Source organism: Carassius carassius, chromosome 39, assembly GCF_963082965.1.
Source record: "Carassius carassius chromosome 39, fCarCar2.1, whole genome shotgun sequence".
Taxonomy (NCBI): Eukaryota; Metazoa; Chordata; class Actinopteri; order Cypriniformes; family Cyprinidae; genus Carassius; species Carassius carassius.
Window position 1 is genome coordinate 22,436,313 of NC_081793.1, and position 22,909 is coordinate 22,459,221.

Consider the following 22,909-nt stretch of genomic DNA (forward strand, 5'->3'; position numbering starts at 1 on the left):
CAGTCACCGGACCTGAACCCAATCGAGATGGTTTAGGTGTGAGCTGGACCGCAGACAGAAGGCAAAAGGGCCAACAAGTGCTAAGCATCTCTCGGGGAACTCCTTCAAGACTGTTGGAAGACCATTTCAGGTGACTACCTCTTGAAGCTCCTCAAGAGAATGCCCAGAGTGTGCAAAGCAGTAATCAAAGCAAAGGGTGGCTACTTTGAAGAACCTAGAATATGACATATTTTCAGTTTTTTCACACTTTTTCGTTATGTATATAATTCCATATATAATTCCACATGTGTTAATTCATAGTTTTGATGCCTTCAGTGTGATTCTACAATTTTCATAGTCATGAAAATAAAGAAAACTGTTTGAATGAGAAGGTGTGTTCAAACTTTTGGTCTGTACATAAAAAAAACTAAAAAAAAAAAAAAAAAAAACTCTGATTGTCATATGAACCATTTGAACTTTAATATTTTAACATTATAATGAACAAACTATAAATATTAATTAAATTATATAACAAAAAAGATTTATGAATATGTAAAATCATGTGAAAATGGCCATAATTGTCTTTGCCCTCACACTGTTTCTGAACAGAATGCAACCACAAAATATTCTTCATTTTTATATTGTGACATGAAAATAGTGGAGAGATTCTGCTTTTTTTTTAGGTCAGATTTTGGCATCAGAATCAAAGTGTACATGTTTTACTTTTTTAATTGATTGAGACTGCCCCTGTGCCAGGACTGGGGCCTAGTTTTAGCTAATAATGTACTATATAAGTGCAGGAACATTGACCTTGAGTCTATATTTGCTAATCATCAGTAGCCCTGATAAGAACCTAGCTTTACACACCCACAGACCTCATGAGCATTCATATTTTTAGCTCTGTGGATTGATTTTGGCCTTGAGCCCACTCTAATCCACCAGGCAAAACCGCCACTGGACCAATCACCATTTGCATCAAGATCAGTGAATTCAGTAACAACATAGATAGTTGTAAATTGATAGTTGTTTGTAAATTATGTTTCTATAGCCATAGAATCTGGCAAGAAATAACTGACTAAAAGTTGTACTGAAATTTCTGCCATTTAGTGCTGGTGGATTATGATTGACTATAAAGGGTTTAACATCATGAATCTGTTAGAACAGAAAACAAAGAAATCTAAATCCACCATAATTTGAGGGCTAGCACATAGACTGACTAGAACTAGTCTTCAGATCTGCTCCAGGGAGCACTTCAGGATTTCCAAGAGTTCCACTAATTTTAATGCATCCCTAGATAATGTTCAGTAATCTGTTGTTTGCTTGACAAAATCCAACAAGTACAACCAGACATTTTTAGCCTATAATAAGCATTAAAAAGACAATACTCAGTGCTTGGTATTTCAAGCCAAAGGGGGTATCTAAAAGATAAACTGGAGGTCAAGACAGGGACAAGACCATGTGTGAAGGTAGGTAGAAACACACCATTATATGTAAACTTTGAATGGCAGCTCTATGCAACGCTAGCTTGCAATGTAACTCCAAACATCACTGCTCTACTGATTCAGTAGTGGAGCTTTAATAGCTTCCACTAAACAGACAAGGCTTTGGAATATTTAGAGATATTATTTGAAGGACAATTTGCTTTAGCTAAATAAATATATACAGTATGCAAAGAGCTATTTTCAATCCATTTCCACCTTCAAGCAAAAGCCTTTACCTTTCTGTTATACCTTTTCTAGACATCCACATACTGAAAAGACAAGCTCCGGCCCTTCACTGATCACTTTAGTCTCCCACAGTACTGACGTTAGAGCAACACGCTGAACTGCGCAGTGTTCTTATAATGCCTTCGCTCTTCTTCCGTTGCCTGGGCTGCAGTGCCAGGCTAGTGACATTGTCCATGGAGTCTTCCGTTTGAGCCACCGCAGCTGCAGCAGCTGCAGTCTCTTCGATCTGAAGTTCTAGATGCCTTTGGATTGCTAGGCCAAGCTCTTCGGGGTCCACAGCTGCACCATACACTTCCCAGGTCATACCCTCAGCATCCCATTCCACCTCCTTCACAGGGGTCCTGTGGCACATGTGTTCCGCGGTCAAACATGTGTCCAAGATAGGATCCACTCTCAAACTAATTTCAGGTAATATGTGAGGAAGAGGGGAAGCAAGGGAATCAGACACAGTCTGGACACCAACATCTCTGAGCTCATGGTCAGATGTCATAGTAGTGGCATCTTTGACTGTCCTGTTAAAGCCAGTTTGGCCTGTTCTGTCTAGTCTAAGGCAGGAAGAGTTCTGCCCTCTTAACTCGGATCCACAGCAATGGCCTGTACTCCGGCTGTCAAGTCTGGTCTCGCTGACTGAGGTCACAAGTGGTGGAAAACCAAGCAAGCCTGAATGGAGCAGTGTTCTTTGTCCCGCACAAGGGCTTCCTTCACAAGGTGGCCGTGATATAAAATGCCCAGGGCATGGAACAACACTGCAAGTATTCCTCAAACAGGTAGTGCTTATCATATGTCCTGAAAAGGTAGATCTATGGCATGCAGTTAAATGATGGCTGTCACAGTTGCTCTGAGCGTTGTCTTCTGTATTCGCTCCCTGTGGTGTGAAGTTGTTGCTAAGACCCGAAGAACTCATTCTACAAGGTGCTTTGCAACAACTGCATCCTGTCAGGTTCTCTGCAGGTCTGCAACATTGACAACATCCCTCTCTGCACACAAGACCCTTCATCCTTAAATCCCTATTTGTGGATGGTGAGTGTGGCACACATTTCACACCACTATGGACCTGATTTTGCCCCAGGAGTGGATCTTGCATTGGAGTCCTTCTGGGTGAGTCCTCCATGAAGCTCCAGGATCTTGCAGTTCCTCCATGCCAGATTACAGTCTCAGGGGTACTGTTGCCACTGCACATGCTCCACTGTTCTTGGTCACAAACATTCACAGGGACTTCCGTCGAGGGTCCACCCAGACTGACAGGCCTTTGAGTACATGCTGCACTGCTTGCGCTCTTTCGCAAGTTCTGACTGTACCATGCCAGCTCCGTTCGTTGAGGAGGCCCACTCACCATTTCTGTTGAGCTTTTGGATAAAGAAATAATTGGCAGCTCATGCTCCTCCACTGTTTCAGTGTCCACAGATCCAAGACTGATGCTTGGGAGGTAGATCTCAGATGTAGGTCGTTGACTTTCCTCCATATTGAAGTATCTACTGGTAAAGAAGGACAAACAATTATAAAGTAATTATGAAAAGTATAAAATTCCTATTTAAAACATAATTATTCACACTATTTATTTTAAACAATTATAAGTTTCTTTAGATAAAAAGGCACACCAATTCTTAGTTGTCTACTATCCATTCAATTTGATGAATCTGAAAAAGACCCTTAAACCTTTACTTTTACGATAGATAAAGCTAAGATTTGTTTTGTCCTTACTGCACAAAGATTAAATTGAATAGGACAGGGAGATCCCTAGGTATCTCTCCCTTGAATGATTGACTAGATTATAGAGGGATAAGCCCAACTTCAGTCTTAAGATCATTAGCTACAACATGGGTATGCCAGCTCCTCTCAGAAGGACATTAATCCACATGGTGCTCCAGCACAGGTGGCTGATTCCACTGCACATGGTCCCATTAGGACTGTAGGTTTAAATGTATACTTTAAGGTGCAAATCATGACTGTAAGAGTGTTTTTCTCATTTTTAGGAACTCTCGAGAGCAATGAGTAAATGTGTGTCAGGCCTGTTCATGTTTACATCACACTTCAGCCACTCCAGCAGATTTTTTGGGAGACACTTTTGGGTCTGTCACTCCCTACTGTCAACACACACATAGCCTACTGCTGACTCCAAAGTACAGCACACTCACACTCTGATCTGTACAGTTATTCAAGGCACACTTCGAGTTGTATTTACTTGCCATCGAGGTGCCTTTTTAAAACAACTTTCAGTGGACTAAGCAAAGCAATATTACCTGTGAAGCAACCAGAGGTTAAGTGCCACAAAGACACTGGCATTTCAGAACTGACAGGAGTAAACCTTGCAACCTCGCAAACTTAGTGCTATCTGCACACATTTTTAATCATTAGGCCATCACCATCTTTTTATTCCCAGTGACTACTTGCTGATTTATACCATATAAATAATATAAACTTCCAAGGCTGTCCACACAGAATATGCATATGCAGAACTCTCAAGAAAGCGCAGCAGATTTCTGCAGAATTGGAACATGCAACATTCACAAAGTTCTACAAATTTCTGATCCTTTGTGTGTTTGTTGAAGTGTTATAGTGAATTTGACTATGATTTCCTCACCTACGTGTGTCACAGACTTTTGCACTGTCTATAATTGATCACATGTTTTCAAGAAAAGGTGTTTGGTGCAAATTGAAAGCCCATGTTATCAAAGCTAGTGTTCCTCATCCATCACATAGACTGCAAAAAATCTGCAAAGAATATTTTATAATGAAATTATTAAAAAAATTATAATAAATAGGCCTGCATAAGCACTTTTTTGAATCTGCAGGGTAGCATTAGTGTGCAATAAGTTTTCAAATTGTTTTACAGTAATTAAAATTACAGTTACGTTACAGTTATAACTGTCTTACAGTTATTCAACAATATTTAATACTGAGAAGTACATAATTTCTTGAGTGTTTAAAAAAATAAATAATAATAAAGCAGGCCAAATCTCGAAAATAACCTGTACAAATGACTGAAACACTAGCAGAATGGCAGATGTTATCTCTCCACAGAAATCATGGGAAAACATGATACTTATCTTCCCATTGCATCTAAAAATAACAGACAATGTGTTTACTGTAGACCCTCCTCTTTCACCTCAACCCACAGTCTAACCTCCATCGTAGTAGACAACCATACACCTGCACTAGTGTCAGACTGTAACACACACACACACACACACACACACACACACACACACACACACATGTAAATATAAACACTCCAGTGAAACTCTCATCCCCTACAAGAAAATCAAACAAGAAAAATCTCACCTTTTGTTTTTTTCTAGCAAACATACATGGTACAGTGAAGGCCTTGTGTCACCTTTGTCTTTCCTTCCTTGTCATCTTCACTTCTATTTTTTAAAGCCTCATTTTACCATTTCCTTTCACACTGAGCAGACCTTGCTTTATGAAGACACAGCTGTGATTTCCCTCATGGCCACAGGTAAGTCAACAACCTCCCTCCACACACACACACACACACACACACACACACACGCACACACATGCACACGTACATACCTCCCACTTCCCCCTCTCGTCTCCTTCCCCTCTGCCCAGACGGCTCCCGCCTCCTTCACTTCTTTCCTCTCCTCCACTCTTGCTCTCTCGTTTAGCTCTAAGTGAACAGGACAGACAGAGTAGGTGTATTGCTGGATTATCATTCGTTGCCATCTGATTACACACCACACGCTCCCTGTCTGAGAGGAAATCCACAGTGGAGGGGGGAGGAGGTGCAAAGGCACACAGACAGAAATGCTGGGAAGTCAAGGAGAGCTATGTGCCCAATGGAGGGGACACAATTGTGTTAAAGTGTGTGTATGGGGTGAAGGTTAGGATTTAGAGGAAGAACAGATAGATCATTTTGATGTCACAAAAAAAATCTGATATCCTTCCAAATACAATAAATACTCTGTCTATATTTCTTACACACACGCTCATTCTCACACACTCGTAGCTCCTGCCGCTTACTTATCCATCCTCTCTCTTCCTGTTGCTATAGAAACAGCCATGCTTAATAGGAGCCCGATGAATTTTCATCTTATCTTTTTTTTTTAAGTTGTCATGGGAACAATGAAAACAGTCTCTTTGAAAGAAGGGCTTGTGGTGCCGGGAATCCATTATGTTATATGTCTGTGACTAATTTTTCAGATTCACCTGTTCATATTAGAAAGTAAGAGTCTTGAATGACATGAAAGTAAGTAAAAAAAATTATGACAAAATTGTCCACTTTCAGTGCATGATAAGATTATTATTTCTTACAGAAATTGTTATTTATTATTAGATATAATAGTATATATAATGCTTACTATATATTATCTTATATGTATAACAAATGTTTGCTGCTTATTCAATTTACTGAAAATTGGTGCAAAATATGAACATTGTATCCTAACTTAGTTGCGCAGTGTTTGTAAAATGCAGTTTGCTGAATCCATTTTATAACTACATACTAAATCCATTTTATAAATAACTAAATTAATATTTTTGTTGATAAAATCGTAAACTGGACTGGGTTCCCAGCGTGCACTTCATTAAGGTGCTAACATGCACTGTTGCTAGCTAGCTCTTGTCAGACAAGAGCCAACATTAGTTACTTTGACACATCAGATTTTATTGGACTATACTCAGTTCACTTAGGTATCTGCTACAGTATCTGAGGTTGAGTTTACAGTAAGTAACAGGTGTTCTTACTGCAATCAAATGTCTAGAAACTCAATGCAAGTTAAGCACATTTAGAGGTATTGTGGGAACAGCAGGCATGTTGCCTGATTACAGCCTTGATAAACTTCTCCTGTTCTCCAAGAGTTATTCATTAACACTTAGTGAATGCAATCTAGGCTACTGCGGACAACATAACATTCAAGTTATTAAACCATAGTCTATGAGCCCTGTGGTGGCTGATTCACTGAGATCAAATCATATTACAGAAGTAACATCTATTGTTAAATTTAACATTTCAGATTAGCTTTAAGCAATTACCACTTTTATTTATAACTCCTTTTAGCTTGCTAATTACCTGTAAATAGTCACAATTTGATTACTGGACTGGATAAGGTTTTGTGCTTGTTTGGAAATAAATACTGCAACTGGCAGAGTTCATATCGCTCACTTGCTTGAGCCAGTTTACGGTGTTGATTAACTAACCTGGGAAGCCTCAGGGGGACTGTAGTACCCCGCTATAGGGTGACAGGGTTGTCAGAAGACACTGCTTACTCTCAGTTAGACATCAGGAAGAGCGCCCATGAGACAGTCTTTGGGAAAATGAGAAACCGGTGATCGGTGATTCACACTGACTCTGCTGGAGTGAAAGAGAGACTTTATTAAGTTAGGAGTTGTGGCCATCCATGGCTGGTGAGTAGAGGATTTTCGGAAGCTGTTGTACAAACTATACTTGAGACCTGTTTTACATATTATTATGTTATAGTGGACAAACAGACGATATTGTTTGTTTTACCAGGCTGCAAATATTTGATCATCTAATGCTATTTAAAATAAGTTGTGCCAGACACATTATTATGTTCTATGTGTGTTAGTTGCACTAAAGCTTTCTTTATCAGACATGAGGGTCCAGTGCTGCCATAGCAACATGTATTTCTATGCGTGCTAATGTGGTATGCTATTAGACACTGCTGAGCAGTTGGGTGACCCCTGTACACTAATAATCTTCATGTGCAATTGAACAATTATTGACCAGTGAGGCAAAGTGCCCTTAGGATGCACAATTATGAGAGAATGCTAATAAAACTGCTTAAAGGCATACACGGTTTCCCTTTTAGCTTACAGTTACCATCTGAGAAACCATTGTGCATGTCAAAAGCTTATTTAAAAGGACATTTCACCACACATTTGTCAAAATATCATCTATTATGTTTCACAGAAGAAAGAAATCCATACCGATTTGGAATGACATGGGTGTGAGTATCTCATATTTAAACACGCACCTGTATATTAATTACATGTAAAAGTAAACAAACAAGCTAAACATTATAGACTGATTTTCAGATTTTTTGTTAAATATGTGTTAAAATTACTTTTTTCTCATAAAATCAGAAAAACAAAACACACATATATACAGTACATACATGAACTGAATATGTGAGTGTGTAGTTTTTCTTATACACACACACGCACATTATATTTCTTTTCATACAATAATACGATAATGTTAAGTCTGTCGCTTAAATTTAATTAGTGTTTAAATCCTTATTTAAATGGCCTAAGCACAGAATTATATATATCATTTTGAAGAGTTTATTTCACTTTTAATTTCTGAACTATGTGCTGTATTAAATGAACTACAATACCTGTTAGGAAGTTCTGGTTCACTCGCACTGTATTCCTCCAGGTGGCTGCAGTAAATCCCCTACAGTAAAGGAGAAAACAGGTTGTTGCTCTAGAAATGTTGTGTTTCTTGAGCCGCAAAAACACACTGCGCGCCACCTCTTACATGCAGGTCTCCACTAAAGTGTGTTGACACAAGACACTTGACACATCTATTTAAAAGTCATGAGAGAAAGAGACTGTCCAGCGGTGTCACACAGCAGGTTTAGTTAATGCAAAGCCATGTTCTCTGTTGTATGATACACTGAATGAGAGGGGAGGGTGACCAGCTGCTGAGTTTGATTTGTGTCTGTGCCATTAGATCCACTTGTAGCGCTGGCTTGTGGATTGTCAGCAGCATTTCTCTTCCTGCTGCTGTTTGGCCTATCAGTGTATCTACTGTGGAGGAAGAGACGAACTCAAGAGCTCTACAGGGGACTGATACCTGCCACCCCCACAATCCCACGATGCACCACTCCAGTGCTTCAGACATCACAGAGCAGCAGCTATGGGTAAATAACAGTTGTTGCTTGTCTAGAAATGACAATAACACAAGATGTAAACAGTATCACTGCAATGTAAGGTGAAACAAATTGAATAAATACATCCCATTCATTTAATTTTTTGCAGTAATGTACGGGAGACTAGATGTCACAGGGATTATAATTAAGTTTATTTGTATAGAGCTTTTTACGATACAAATGATTGCAAAGCAACTGTACAGAAAATTACGTTTCTATAATATTTTTATTGTATTACAATAACGTTTTGTGAGCATGAATACATTTCCTCTAGCAGTACAGGCTTTCGTAGCCAATCCTTCATGTTCTTCATGTCTTCATCCTTCAACAGGTTTTGTAACAAATTCTTCATGTCATAAGATAGATATGTGCTGGACGTCACACATTTTTATATCTGTTTATTATATTTATTTATTTAATTCTTTATTCACTGGTCATATTTGTTTGTATATCCCAAGTAAATTTCTATTATTAATTATTATTATTAATTCATATTACTTTCTTAAAGATTATTATTCTAGCATTATATATTTATTCATTATTATGTATTCTAATACACATTATATGCAGATATGAAAGTGTAATTAAGAAAATAAACATATATATATATATATATGAAAAACAATAAGTAAATAAATAGACAAGTGAATAAAAAATAAAATGAAAAAATATAATAAAATGTTATTTATTGTAGATTTGTTATTTACTTATTGTGTTTATTTATATATGCAGATATAAACATTTATTTGTAAATAAATTTAAAATAAACACAAGTAAAGAAATAATATATTTATTCATTTTTATTTATTCTAATACACATTATATGCAGATATGAAAGTGTAATTAAGAAAATAAACATATATATATCTATAAAAACAATAAGTAAATAAATAGACATAAGTGAATAAATAATAAAATGAAAAAATATAATAAAATGTTATTTATTATAGATTTATTATTTACTTATTGTGTTTTTTTATATATGCAGATATAAACATTTATTTGTAAATAAATTTAAAATAAACACAAGTAAAGAAATAATATAAAATATAACAAAATAAATAAATATAAATACAATAATAATGTGAAATGTGTGACATCTGTAAATAAGCATAATAAGTAAACAAATAATATAAAATGAAATAAATAGAATAAATACATATTTTTAAATATCACATTTTAATAAAGTAAAATGTGATATCTGGCACATCTCTTATGAAATTTCCGTTGGAATGTGGATTGAAGTGCATCTGCACATTGTTCTCTTTGAATTTTCACAGCTCAGGTGATCTTCCTTTCTTTGTGCCTCCTCGATTCAAGAGAACACCCCAACCAAACGAGGAGAAAGAGGAAAGAGAGTATACCGAGGAATGGGAACTCCACCCAGATCTACACACCCAGCGAGGCTCTGTAACAGTAGGGAGTATGTCAGCATTAGACATCAGAAACGATGATACAGAGAAAGTATAAAGAGAATGTTTTGACTATTTGTTTCTCATTCTGCTCAATGTGGTTCTCGAGGTTGGTTCCCCCTTGGCAGCATAAGACCAGACCTGTACGAGCTCCCAGAGGAACCCAGTGAATGGGCCCTTCCCGATGGCTCAGCTGTTCGTCTGTGGTTCGCTCTGCGGTACCAGCAGGAGAGAGAGCAGCTGGTGGTGTCTCTGCTCCGTGCCGCTAACCTGCCCGTTCAGTGCCAGGGTAATGTCACACTAGTAAAATTGCAGCTGTTGCCATCTGATGATCGACGACACCGTCAAGCCAAAGCACGGCGGAAAGGTTGTCATCCACAGTTCAATGACACCTTTGTGTTTCAGGTAGAGAGTCTCTTCTGATAAACATCAGCAATCTAAGTCACTGTATGTGGGTACATTATCAGTCTTCCTCATTATGTGAAAATTCAAGTGCTCTGAACTTAAGCTTCATTATTTGTTTGTGAATTAATTTTCAAAAACAATTTTATTCTAATTAATGGAGAAACTTCTTGAAGTTAGAGAAGACATTTCATAGTTGATGTCTCCATCTACTGGCCATTGCTAGCAGGTTTTCTGTTTCATTCCTCTAAGCACTTAGATTAGAGGAATGTTCTGGGTTCAGAACTGTTGATCATTACCACATTGTTAGGGTTAGTAAGAAAACTTTTTTTTAATGTTTGTGAAATGTTATTTAATGCATCTTATTCAAAACAAGATACAGTAAATCAGCAATACTGTGAAATATTATTACAATTTAAAATTCATGTTTTCTATTTGTATATATTTTAAAATGTAATTTATTCCTCCAATGGCAAAGCTGAATTTCAGTAGCCATTACTACGGGCTTCAGCTTCACATGAATCTTCAGAAATCATTCTGATATGCTGATTTGGTGCTCAACAAGGTTATTATAGCTGACAAGAACTAAAACCATGATTTTTTTTTTTTTTTTTGTCATGTGAAATAAAATAATTGTTAACTGAAATAAAATAAAATTATATAACTATTATATTATAAATTATAATTATAACTATTATAATTTGAATATTTTCATTCAACTAGTTCCCAAGGAAACATTTAATTATCATTTAGATTAACTATAAAATAAAATAAAATAAAATATAAGAAATAATAATAATAATAAAATCAAATTCAATTCAATAATTTCCCATTATTATCAATACTTAATCTTAATATTTTTAGGGAAACTGATACATTTATATCAGGGCTATTTGCTGAATAGTAAGTTCAAATATCAAAATCAAAATATCAAATAAAAGTGCATATATTTGAAATAGAATAGTTTTGACATTATAAATATCTTTACTGTCAGTTGATCACTTTAATGCATCCTTGCTAAAGTAATAATTTCTTTCCAAATAACTAAATGAGCCCAAACATTTGAACGGTACAGTCAGAATAAGGTCTGTTACCTGATTCCTCTGTCTTCTAACAGGTGTCTAATGGCTGCATTGACCAGTGCTCTCTGAAAATGAACATGTACACTGTGGTCCATCAGAAGAAGCACCATCTTGTAGGTCAAGTCATGATCCCCCTCAGACTTTCTGAACTAAAGGAGACGGCAGGAAAAGTACAGTGGAGGGATCTGGACAGTGAAAGTGATCAAGTATGACATTTTAATATTAAAGGAATAGTTTACTCAGACATGAAAATTCTGTCATCATTTATGCACTTTCATGTCTTTCCAAACCTGCATGAATTTCTTCTGTGGAACAAAATAAGAATTTTCCGCAAAAGAAAGAAAGCCATTCAGATTTGTCAGTGAGGGTGAAAAGAATGCTGTACTAATGTGTGTTTATTACCGCTGTTATAGCCCCTTTCAAAAAATGGTGACATCCAGGTGTCTTTGAACTACAATCAGTCCCTACACCGCCTCACTGTGGTTGTTCTACGAGCCCGGGGTTTGCAGTGTTGCAGTGATTCAGGTGAGAAACAGTGTAATAAAAAATAATGTACAGTGACTATACGTCTTTGTGCATCTTTAACTTACATGTAAAATGATGGTACAGGTGTGTGCGCCCAGGTCTCTCTGAAGATACATACTCATGTAGTGAGGAACAAGTGGACCACTGTGGCGAAAGGAAATAATCCGTCCTTTAATGAGAGGCTTACCTTCAGACTCCTCCCCATACAGCTGGACACAGCCTGTCTGACCCTACAGCTCCAGCAGCCCAGCACAGAGGAACCTGGTAACTGTCAGTCAATCATTTCCAAGGCGACAGGGCACCACTAAAAAACATGTATTATCATTAAAGCTAAGAACTAAAACTGAACTCTAACTAAAACTGAAAAAAAAGAAACCTAAATAGTAATATATATATATATATATATATATATATATATGTATATATATTTAATATTCTGCACTATTTTTAGGTCACTAATTAAATTTTTACACTGATGGTAATTAAACTCACTCAAACTGTTATACTGCTAAAATAATACGGAAATATAAATTATTTAAACATACAAGCTCATTCACCAGTGGTCTCAGATATTAGAGTTTTCTTAATGCACCATTAAAACAATTTGTTACCTTTGCATCTGTACTCAGTCATTTTTGTCATATATTTCAGTCATATTTTGTCTGTACTGGCAGTGTTGTTGGGCATTGTGGTCATTGGGCCGTTCATGTATGCGAGGGGCAGAGAGCTGGAACACTGGAATGACATGGTCAGCAAACCACAGGAGCTGGTCAGGCAATGGCACCCGCTGGGATCCGCTGACACACAGGAACTTCAGTGAACAACACGCAACAAACTCAATGCCAGCGTCCTCCTCTCTTTGTAAAACAATAATAGCCTTTTTTCTTGTCTTTTACGGTTTTAAGTATTTTTTCAGTACAAGACTGATGTCAGAAAATCAACTTGAATTAAACAACTTTATTGATAGCAAGTTGTGAATGAGGTTTGCATTTAATTACATCATTTTAAACAGTTTGCTCTTCAAAGTCCCATCAGAACAACTGTGGTTTGATGCATGAAGTAAAAATACAGTCCAGTTGTACCACAGGGTTTTCACATTTTTAACCCATGAATTTCCATTTTTTTTAATATTTCTTTTTTATGGATTAATAGATAAAGTTTTTTTTTCATTTGGATTCATTAGATTTGCATCTATCCATCCATACTTCAATCCTATTTATTCTTATGTAGGGTCGCAGTGATTGTTACTGAATTGTTCAGACCAATTTGTGGACTGGTTTGATTAATTCATTGAAAATAATTATTCACTCACTAATTGGACATATACTACTATTCAAAAGATGGGATCTGTAAATTACTAAATTGATCAAAAGAGACGGTAAAAATATTTATAATGTTAAAAAAACATTTTACTTCAAATAATTGTTGTTCTTTTAACTTTATGAACTAATCTTGAAAAAACATTAACGTTAACCAGCACAACTGTTTTAAATGACGATAATAATGAGAAATGTTTCTTGAGCAGCAAATCAGCATATTAGAATGATTTCTGAAGGATCATGTGACACTGAAGACTGGAGTAATGATGCTGAAATTTCAGCTTTGCTATCAACGGAATAAACTACTTTTAAAATACTAAATTAGAAACCGTTATTTTAACATGTAAAAATGTGTTATGATATGACTGTTTTTACTATATTTTTGATCAAATTTAGAAAACCTTGGCGAGAAAATTCAAAAACAATAAAAATCTTAACAACCCCAAACTTTTGAATAGTAGTGTAGCAAACTACACAATAGCTAAATCTAGTCATACAATATTAATAATCCTAATAATCGCTTAATATTTCCGAATTTTCCATGTCTGAGGAAACCCTGCAGACAGTGTGAAATCCCCTTTCCTCAACTAAACCTACATGCATGTAATATGGATTTAAGTCAGTTTGACAGGGGTTTTGTACATGGTTATTTTTGCAGTTTTTAATCCATAATGAAATTTAAAACCCAATTATGTGTAACACTGCTCAAATTTGGTACATTAGGTATGTCTCCTTTAACCTGGACTGTGTTTGGACCCAAAGACTGTAAACATAAGACACAATTTTCATCTGTTAATCTATTTCCCTTGGTGTGTGTAGCTGCTGGGTCTGGATAATCCACTACTGTAAGGCCTCTTATGGACTAATCACAGAGTTCAGAAAGGCTAGCAGATTGCAGCTCAGCGTCCACCTGTTCTATGTTCTATGTACAGTCAGCGTAGATCTATAGGACTTAAACTGCCTGGACACAACATGTCTAGTGATCTGGCTTGTGATTTTGGCTCTTGTTTGGTACCCTCGGTTTCAGGTGGAACTTCATTCAGACGTGACATCTGAGCTATTGGAAAATGTTGGCAATTATATTCTATGTTTGTGTCTCCAGATCCATTCTTGTTTACGAATGGCTGAAATGAACTCCTTAAATGTTGGGACATGGTTCACACCAGATCACCAGTTTAGGCCACCTCAGATGTTCATTATTATTATGAGTCCAAATGCACTACGATAAAGCCTCACAAAAGGGTATGAAGCACTACTGCCCTCAGATACCTCTTTCCCAGTATGTTCTTCACTGAGCATCTGATAACTTTATACAATTTTGGGCAACTGCCTAGGTGGACAAAGTTCGATAAGCGGTGTCCAGTCTGGTGGCAGCTTTTTGCACCCCACAGCAATGTGGAGCACCTTTGAAGCACTTCTACTGTCACAGAGTACTGGCCGTTAGTCCATTGTTTGAGCCTGACCACTGTCACAGCCGAAGGGAAGATGAAAGAGTACCGTGAAGTGCCACGGAAAACCCGCTCCCCCTCACTGAAATATGCCCCTTCTTCCCAGGAGAGCATGGAGCCGTCTTCTTCGCCCATGTCGGCCAGGTTACAGACAGCCAGAAGGCAAGAGCTCAGCAGTGCCTCGTTTTCACTGTACCGAAGAAGAACCGACACCAGTCGTGGGACAGCTCCAAGACTCAGGAATCGCTCCTGCTGCAAGTCTGGCAAGAAAATAACCACACTTACATTCCAAACTCAAGAGTCAGCATCAAGATACAGATTGCTAGACTCTACCTAGCTCCCTGTTTTCCCTGAAAATCTGCAGTAAAGTTAACAGAGGGACACTCCACCTAAAAAATGAAAATTTCATCATCCCTCATATGGTTTCAAACCTGGATTCATTTAGTTTTTCTGCAAAACACAAAATAATATAATCTGAAGAATATTGTGAACCAGACCACATTGGAACCCCTTTGACTTCAATAGAAGTCATTCTTAAAATATGTTCTTTTTGTGCTCAACAGAATACAAAAAGTCAGGTTTTATATGACATGAAAGCGTGTAACTGATGACATAATTTTCAGTTTTGGGTAAAATGTGACTTTAAAAATATATGTTTGTTATCTCTCTTGACGCTTTTGAGCTATTTGAGGTTATCTGACTCCAAACCTACCATAAATGTTTTACAGTTAAATTATATTTTTCTTCATGACTATTTTACTTTCTTTTATTTAAAGCACTTTGAATTACCATTGTGTACAAATGTGCTATATAAATAAATTTGCCTTGCCTTGCCTTGCCTATATCTGGCATTATTCACACACAGTTCTTGCACTCTCTACTTTTCTATCTCTCATGTGAATGTAACCTGTTCCAATGAAATCACAATATAAAAGCCATTCAAATACACTATTGTTTCCAATGAAAAACTGGTGCATTTTCAAACTTTTTTTTTTCATTACATATCGTTGTCTCAGATTCAGATTTGAAGCTAAAATCCCCAAATAACCTCTGATACAAATAAATTCAGACCAACCTTTTATTATGGCAAACAGGGTGCTACAAATGTTGCTAAAATCTGTCTCACACAATGACATACTAAAGTATGACTAATGCATCTCACATCAGTAGCGCTTTTAAAGGGATACTCCACCCCAAAATGAACATTTTGTCATTAATTACTTACCCCCACATCGTTCCAAACCCGTAAAAGCTTTGTTCTTTTTTGAAACACAATTTAAGATATTTTGGATGAAAACCGGAAGGCTTGTGACTGTCCCATAGACTGCCAAGTAAAACACACTGTCATGGTCCAGAAAAGTATGAAAAGCATTGTCAGAATGGTCCATCTGCCATCAGTGGTTCAACCGTTCAACTCTGTCTCTCCTCACATCACAGTAGCACCATTTTGGAGAATCTGAGCAGTACGCAGGCCGCCTACACTATACTGTGTCAGCCGCGCCACAAGGATACGTTTTCTACGTATATTTACGCTTTGGTTTGAAAGAAAATATTGCATCAGTGCAGCGTACAGCGTATCTGCGTACTGCTCAGAGTCTACAAAATGGCGCTATGGTGATGTGGGGAGAGACAGAGGAGAGGAATTGTTGAATTAAGTCATTATTTTTGTTTTCTTTGTGTACAAAAAGTATTGTCGTCATTTCATAACATTATGGTTGAACCACTGATGGCAGATGGACTATTCTGACGATGCTTTTCATACATTTCTGGACTTTGACAGTGTAACTTTGCAGTCTATGGTACAGTCACAAGCCTACCGGTTTTCATCCAAAATATTTGTTTCCGAAGACAAACGCTTTTATGGATTTGGAATGACATGGGGGTAAGTGATTAATGACAAAATTTTTATTTTGGGGTGGAGTATCCCTTTAAGACCTGTGGTTAGAAGAATAGGGCAAAAGTTCAGGTTCACTCACTACTGTCATAGCAAATTCTTGCGATGGCCTGGCTAACGTGAAGCAGTAAGGTCACAAGGGCAGACACAATGCCTGTCTCAAAGCATTGCTCTCTCACAGGAGCTAAAGAAAGATGGATTTATAAAATAATCAGTAGTCAGCCAGTACTCTTTGATTATGATTATTAAGTTAGATGTCAAGCTTGCATTATTTGCAGTTTATACAGTTTATTAAAGGGACAATCCCACCAGCAACCTGATGTTGTTGTAGCTAAGGTCTATTTTAACCACAAGGCTACACCAACAAACACATGCATTATATTTGTGCATAAAACATTGCACAATTTGTTCTTACCGTCTCTGGCCAGTTCAGCTACCAGTCTGGCTGTGTGAGTAGTGAGCATGCTTTTTCTTCTTAAAATCTTAGCCAGAACAGGCAGATTGCCGCTTTCTACCACCTGCTCTGACGCGCCTTTCTCTAGGTCAGGAAAAACACATTACACAAAGTTTGGGTTCAGGAATATGTATTCATTTTTATGAAGTGTCTAATGTCTGCATTTTATGTTCAAAAATACAATAAAACAGTAATATTGTGAAATATGATTACAATTAATAACAGTTCTCTATTTGAATATATTTTAAAATGCAAATAATTTCTGTAATGGCACAAATTTTTTTGTGCCTGTTGTTACTTACCTTTGGGCGCATTGGGTAGTGGACGACTGGCCCCCATCTTGTCCATATGTCTATGTGAGATTGTGACGACCTGTTTAGTTCCCAGCACCGCTTGTGTCCCAGATTACCACTGCAGTCTAAACTGTGTTTCTGACCTAAAATTTCATAATGCTCCATCTCTTGCTTTGTATCTGTATAATACAACATCTGTGCAATATTGTCCTTTTTTTGTCCTCCACCTGTTTTCTTTCCACTCTTATCCAGGCTGTGTATGTTTGCGAAACTAACTCCTCGCTCCCACACTCATCACATTTATTTTCTTCCCCTCAATCCCTGTCTCTCTACCACCTGCTTTGATTCAGACCTTCACTAATGCACTCCAAATCCTCAGTCTGATGAAAAGCCTCACAGTGGACAGGATACCTGTAGGAAACACTGTGAACTGCAGAAGGCTCACCGCAAATATCTCCTAGAGGCCAGAAGAGAGAGAGGAACAACAAACAATATCATTGGCTCAGCTACAAATCTGACTCCATGGTGAGGATTTTCTCTGCTTTTTCGCGAGGGAATCAGAAAAGCGGCTTTGTGGGGAAATCTTTTGTGAAAATACAAAAGATTACAAAGTGAATATAATTGAAAACAAACCAATTAGCAATTATTGTTATCTTAGAGGACTTATAAGTCAGACAAATTACTACAGTAACTACATGTTATTAAATCAAACAATTTTACATGTTCTGAAATAATTGGTGCCACCACAATGCTAGTATGATGCTATGTGGTTGCAAAGCTGTTCTGAATGGTTGTAAAAAATATTGTTATATGTTACTTACTGGATCATATCAAAAATGTCTCTGTGATGTTCTGGATTGTGTCCCTCCTGCCATATTTTGTTGTTTAATGAAAATTAATGAAATATTGTTTCAGATATCTCTGGCTTGTAGCTCAAATAATGTGAAAATAAGCAAGGCGCATCAAATTTTAACACTCATAAAATGTTAATACTTAGGGTTAAGGGTTTGTTTAAATCCCTAACCATACATATGTACAATAGCAATTGCAATAAATCCATTTAATAAATTTCAGGCTTTTATTTGAGTGGATCCTTTCACGCTCTGCAAGCAATAAAAAAAATAATAAGTATACAAACTGCTTAAAAAGGTAATGCTTTTAATTCAAGGATATGACGAACAATCTTCAAAACTTACAGAGTACAGGCTACAGTCATTCACAGACACCACATATCAGACACAAACAGAAAAAGGAAATAAATAGTCTGAAAAATTAAGAGAAGATATGTTCTTACTCAAACTAAATTGCTTGGGGTTTGTAGGATTAAGTAAAACAGAATCAAATAACACTTCAGAGATTAAATCCTAAAATGAGACTAAGAGAAACTGATATTGGTATAATTGGTATATATGATATAACATAGTGCTTGAAAAAAAAAACAATACACTGTCTGTGTACATTTATTCTTTACCACACATGACAAAACAAAAGATTGAGAGCGACACACGATTGGTAAAGTATACATCAAAACATCTTCTCAGACCCACATTATTTTCTTGATCAACCAGTTTGTGAGAAAAAAACCCCAAAATATATTCAGAGAGAAGGAGAAGTCTAATGTTTACAAAACTAAAATTCTCTATGAAAAATTTCTGCACTTTGAATTCAGTGTCTCTCAGCACCTTTCAGCTACGTGATGTTACACAAGACCTGCATTGGTGGTGGTAAGTCCACTGGAAATGGTTTCGTATCCTACAGAGACTAGTGTTAACACGCTGCTCTCCATCTCTGTGGACTGCTGAACTTCAGGAACAACAGAATCCAGCCGCATCTGTTTTCCTTTCTTCTGTCCCCTTTTGCCCTTTTCTTTAGGTTTGCCATCTTCCATGGTGGCTTTGGGTTTGCGGTTGCGTTTCCTTATTCTTCTCACTGGAGGTTCGGGTTTGGGGTCAGTGTTTCCTGAGAGGATTCGGATTTGTCGGTCGATGACGGTATCTATGATATCGAGAGCCACGTCCATCATGCCGTTACCAAGACCATGTGTAACATTGGAGAACAAACGTGTATTCACAGGGTCACTAAAAGTCTTCCGCATCTCTTCTAGATAGTTCCTGTTTAACAACAAGAAACAACCAAAATTACTCGTTGAATCACACCATTTCTCATTCTTTTTACAGGACTAATAAAACTTTACCTTGTTTCAATGATTTTTGACCAGTGCTGTACTTGGTTTGTTTCTGGTAGCAATTGTTTCGCCATATTCTCATAATCAACATATTGCAGTGCAAAATCCTTCATGTCTTTGCACAGGGCAGCTGTGTCCCCTGAAAATAATGAAAATCCATGTATGTAGAATTAATTTGCTTCAAAGAAGAGTTCATCCAAAAATTACAACTCTGTCATCATTTACTAACTCTCAAGTCTTCCTTTCTTCTACAAAACAAGATCTGTTAAAGTATATTTCAACTGATTTTGCCCATTAATTATATTGTCCAGACGTACCTTCAGTTAGTTTAGAAAAGGAACTGGACACTGCTGTATTGGTGCTTGGTGACAGTCCAAAGACATTTAGGGACTCTAAGAGTGTTTTCTTACTAGCTGGACCTCGACTCACTCTCGTATAAGCAGCTAGAGATCGGAGAGACATCTTCTCAGGCGGCTCCAGTCTCCTCTTCACCTCTTCGTAATGGATCTGATACTTGCGGGCTTTTGAGCTCTTCATGTTAGGGTCCAGGAGGGAGGCTACCTCTGCAAAAGGAACCTGCAGTGAGTTTACTGCACCATATTGAGATGGCGCGGCACTCTGGCCTTCTGATGGACCTTGTGTTGATAAGTGGTCTTGGGTCTGAATATGTGCCTGTGCTTCCAAGTGGCCTTGCAGTGGAGTCTGCAGATGTGGAGCTGGCTGGATGTGTGACTGAGTCTGGATGTGAGTTTGCATCTGGACGTGCGATGGGATCGTGTGCGGTACAGCGTGACAGGAGACTTCTTGAGGTACCACGTGTTGTGCGATGATTTGTGCAATGTTTGGAGATTGCGGTTGTGGCTGATACATGGTTATAATGGGGTTCCCGACAGAGACGTGGACAATATCAGTGTTCTGGGGAACAGCAGACATGTGCATACTAGCAGATGGATCCATCTTTTTCTCACAAGCACAATGATGAACAGCTTTTTTTAATTCAAATTTGTATCTAAAAAAAAAAAAAGTATAGTTATATAAACACACACACACACACACACATACATACATACAAATATATATATACAAATATAGCAATTTTTTAATTTGTGAGTTAAAATGCTAACATTTTAGGAACATGCATTAGGAAAGTAAATAGTAAATTTAGATATTATTTTGACTTTATTTTTTAATTATTATTTCATTGAATCACTTTATTTTTGTTTATTTTAAATTCACACTTTACTAATTTTATAGAATTTTTGGTAGCTAACACATTTTTACAACATTAGCTGCCAAAAAAAAAAAAATCACATTAATTTCGGTGTCTTTAAAAAACTAGATTTATGATTTTATTTATTAAAAACTAATTTCTTTAACATATTGATATGCTAATGTTACTTTTGTTTCTGAAAATAAAACAGCACTTTAAAAGACACATTTCTATCATTTATGTTTTTTTTATCTTTATCTTTATAAAACAATTTTGACTATACACAATGATAAAACATGCAGAATTGTTTATTTTTCCAGACAAGATCTGGTATGTGTCTATGAAATGCTTTTTTATGTTTCCAAACATGCTAAACTTAATAAATTCTATGTAGTATTTCGTAGGATGCTTCTTTAATTTTGTTGCTTATGCAAAATTTGTTTTGCATTTCCATAATTTATTCCAAATAAAGAAGAGCACAAAAATTTGCTGTAGGAAAGGAGACAGAACAAACAGCATTTCATAACCTTTTTGCTATTAACACATATTTGTTCAAAGATACAGGTGTGAACGCGAGCCAGAGCCGATACGACGTTTTTGATACGACGTTTTTGACAGCGTCACCGCGGCGCGAGAGGGCTGAAGTTTGGAGCGCGTGCATGTGAGCGCGCGACTGTGTGTATCTTACACACTCTGTGCATTACAACCATCCAGTAAATAAAATTGGGTTGCAGCACCTGCGTTTGATACAAAAAATGTGTGTGTGATGTAACGTTTCCTTTATTTCACATATAGAGAATGTATAAACACAAAGAGCCAAGTACAAAGTCTGAGCCGACTTTGAGAGGAAAGATAATCTACTTGTTTTGATGAATAGTAGGACATGCCAATGCCACCATTATTTTTGAAACGTGATATTCCACCATGATTATGTGCTTAAAAGCATCCAAACATCCGTTTCATTCGGACTGTTCTGGTTACGAACGCTAACCTTGAATCAGACAAGTTACTGACCATATTCCTACTTACCGCTCTATGGTTAGAGTCGTATTTAAACCGTACTGATCCTAGAACAGTCCATGGCGAACCGATCGAAGGTCTCCTTCTTCACCGATCCTGTTTCGGCGGGTTGCAAATCAGCAGACGGGGCACAGACGCCATAGCTGCCGGAGCTCGAACGCTCATTGGGCAATATCGCTGTCAATCATGTTCAATGGAAGCGCTTATTCGGGGAGGCCTGTGTCAGTCAGGTTACGTCCGCCCCGCCCACTTTTAATTCTTTGCATTTCCGCATTTTGTCATCCGACTTCCGCTAAACCGATACGGCACGTCCGGTTACTAGTTTAGTATTTGTAAGATTGTTTATAGCTAGCTATAACTGTGGCGAAATGACAAAGAACGTTATGTTATAAATTGGGAGCATGATGAAAACGTCTTACGACGATCAAATGGTCTCAAATTGTCCCATCCATCGTCGCTGTTAACGTGGGTAATGTTAGATGATATGAAGAAGTGGCCAGAGTTAACCTATATATTTAACTACCCTGTCAGAAGGAGTTGATGGAGCAGCAAGGTAAAATGATTTAAAAAAAAATGTACCGAGGCTTACCAGTATTTACATAGTGAGACAGTGGGTCGTGTACTGTTACACAGCGAGGGTTTTTTCGTCTTTTTAAAATTGAACGTGCAACCAGCCAGTCGAGCAGTCTAAACCTCTCAGCTTGGTGCTGGTTAAATTTGTGTGTGTGTGATGTTAACATACACAAAGTTATAAATGTTAAAAGTATATTAACGTGTTTGATGACCATCATCAGACTAAGTATTTTGTCTAATAACTTAATTGTACAGTGGAGTAAGGTAAGTGAACGTTTATCAATTACACATTAGAAAAGGGGGAGGCTGGAACTTGGAAGTGAAAAACGCTGTATATCCAGGTATGCATAATAGGCAGATTTTCTTTTACAAATAATACAAGCCCAAAAAAATTATATATCATTTATAAAAGATTAAAAGCAAAATTAATAGTTAAGATTGGTGTGGTTTGAATTGGTAAATTTTACCAAAAAATATGATCAGAAAATCAACTTGCCTCTTAATTCTGCACAGTGTATATGCAAAAGGT

General features: G+C 37.1%; 3 protein-coding genes across 7 annotated transcripts; 1 reads left to right on the forward strand and 2 right to left on the reverse strand.

Moving 5' to 3' along the window:
* Positions 1 to 1,061: 1,061 nt before the first annotated feature.
* On the reverse strand, positions 1,062 to 6,984 carry LOC132121644 (uncharacterized). 4 transcript variants are annotated; one of them, XM_059531262.1, is made up of 3 exons: positions 6,867 to 6,984; positions 5,241 to 5,337; positions 1,062 to 3,178 (listed from the first exon to the last, which is right to left on the reverse strand). In XM_059531262.1, exon 3 carries the CDS (start codon positions 3,166 to 3,168, stop codon positions 1,765 to 1,767), a length of 1,404 nt encoding a protein of 467 aa, XP_059387245.1. In that variant the 5' UTR covers positions 3,169 to 3,178; positions 5,241 to 5,337; positions 6,867 to 6,984; the 3' UTR covers positions 1,062 to 1,764. The 4 variants fall into 4 exon arrangements, with proteins under 4 accessions (XP_059387245.1, XP_059387244.1, XP_059387243.1 ...); XM_059531261.1 differs by having other exon boundaries at positions 1,062 to 3,181; XM_059531260.1 differs by lacking the exon at positions 6,867 to 6,984 and having other exon boundaries at positions 5,241 to 5,594.
* LOC132121646 (synaptotagmin-15-like) lies at positions 6,941 to 13,631 on the forward strand. Of its 2 annotated transcripts, XM_059531263.1 has the most exons (9): positions 6,941 to 7,073; positions 8,365 to 8,554; positions 9,844 to 9,986; positions 10,085 to 10,380; positions 11,495 to 11,665; positions 11,873 to 11,984; positions 12,069 to 12,248; positions 12,659 to 12,871; positions 12,967 to 13,631. In XM_059531263.1, the coding sequence occupies exons 1-8, from the start codon at positions 7,067 to 7,069 to the stop codon at positions 12,802 to 12,804; spliced, it is 1,245 nt and encodes a 414-aa protein (XP_059387246.1). In that variant the 5' UTR covers positions 6,941 to 7,066; the 3' UTR covers positions 12,805 to 12,871; positions 12,967 to 13,631. The 2 variants fall into 2 exon arrangements, with proteins under 2 accessions (XP_059387246.1, XP_059387247.1); XM_059531264.1 differs by lacking the exon at positions 12,967 to 13,631 and having other exon boundaries at positions 12,083 to 12,248; positions 12,659 to 12,790.
* Positions 13,632 to 18,535: 4,904 nt separating this feature from the next.
* On the reverse strand, positions 18,536 to 21,961 carry LOC132121647 (uncharacterized). Its single transcript, XM_059531265.1, has 4 exons — positions 21,817 to 21,961; positions 19,895 to 20,586; positions 19,587 to 19,716; positions 18,536 to 19,503 (listed from the first exon to the last, which is right to left on the reverse strand). Exons 2-4 carry the CDS (start codon positions 20,532 to 20,534, stop codon positions 19,092 to 19,094), a joined length of 1,182 nt encoding a protein of 393 aa, XP_059387248.1. The 5' UTR covers positions 20,535 to 20,586; positions 21,817 to 21,961; the 3' UTR covers positions 18,536 to 19,091.
* Positions 21,962 to 22,909: the final 948 nt, after the last annotated feature.

Excerpts from the sequence above, each read along its gene's own strand:
- LOC132121644 (XM_059531259.1), bottom strand. The coding sequence starts at position 5,383 with ATGATAATCCAGCAATACACCTACTCTGTCTGTCCTGTTCACTTAGAG. Across the intron at positions 3,182-5,240 it reads ACGAGAGGGGGAAGTGGGAG|TAGATACTTCAATATGGAGG; the intron begins GTATGTACGTGT and ends CTTCTTTACCAG.
- LOC132121646 (XM_059531263.1), top strand. Across the intron at positions 8,555-9,843 it reads TCACAGAGCAGCAGCTATGG|CTCAGGTGATCTTCCTTTCT; the intron begins GTAAATAACAGT and ends GAATTTTCACAG. Across the intron at positions 10,381-11,494 it reads ATGACACCTTTGTGTTTCAG|GTGTCTAATGGCTGCATTGA; the intron begins GTAGAGAGTCTC and ends GTCTTCTAACAG.
- LOC132121647 (XM_059531265.1), bottom strand. The coding sequence starts at position 20,534 with ATGGATCCATCTGCTAGTATGCACATGTCTGCTGTTCCCCAGAACACT. Across the intron at positions 19,717-19,894 it reads CTTTTCTAAACTAACTGAAG|GGGACACAGCTGCCCTGTGC; the intron begins GTACGTCTGGAC and ends CATTATTTTCAG. Across the intron at positions 19,504-19,586 it reads TCAAAAATCATTGAAACAAG|GAACTATCTAGAAGAGATGC; the intron begins GTAAAGTTTTAT and ends GTTGTTAAACAG.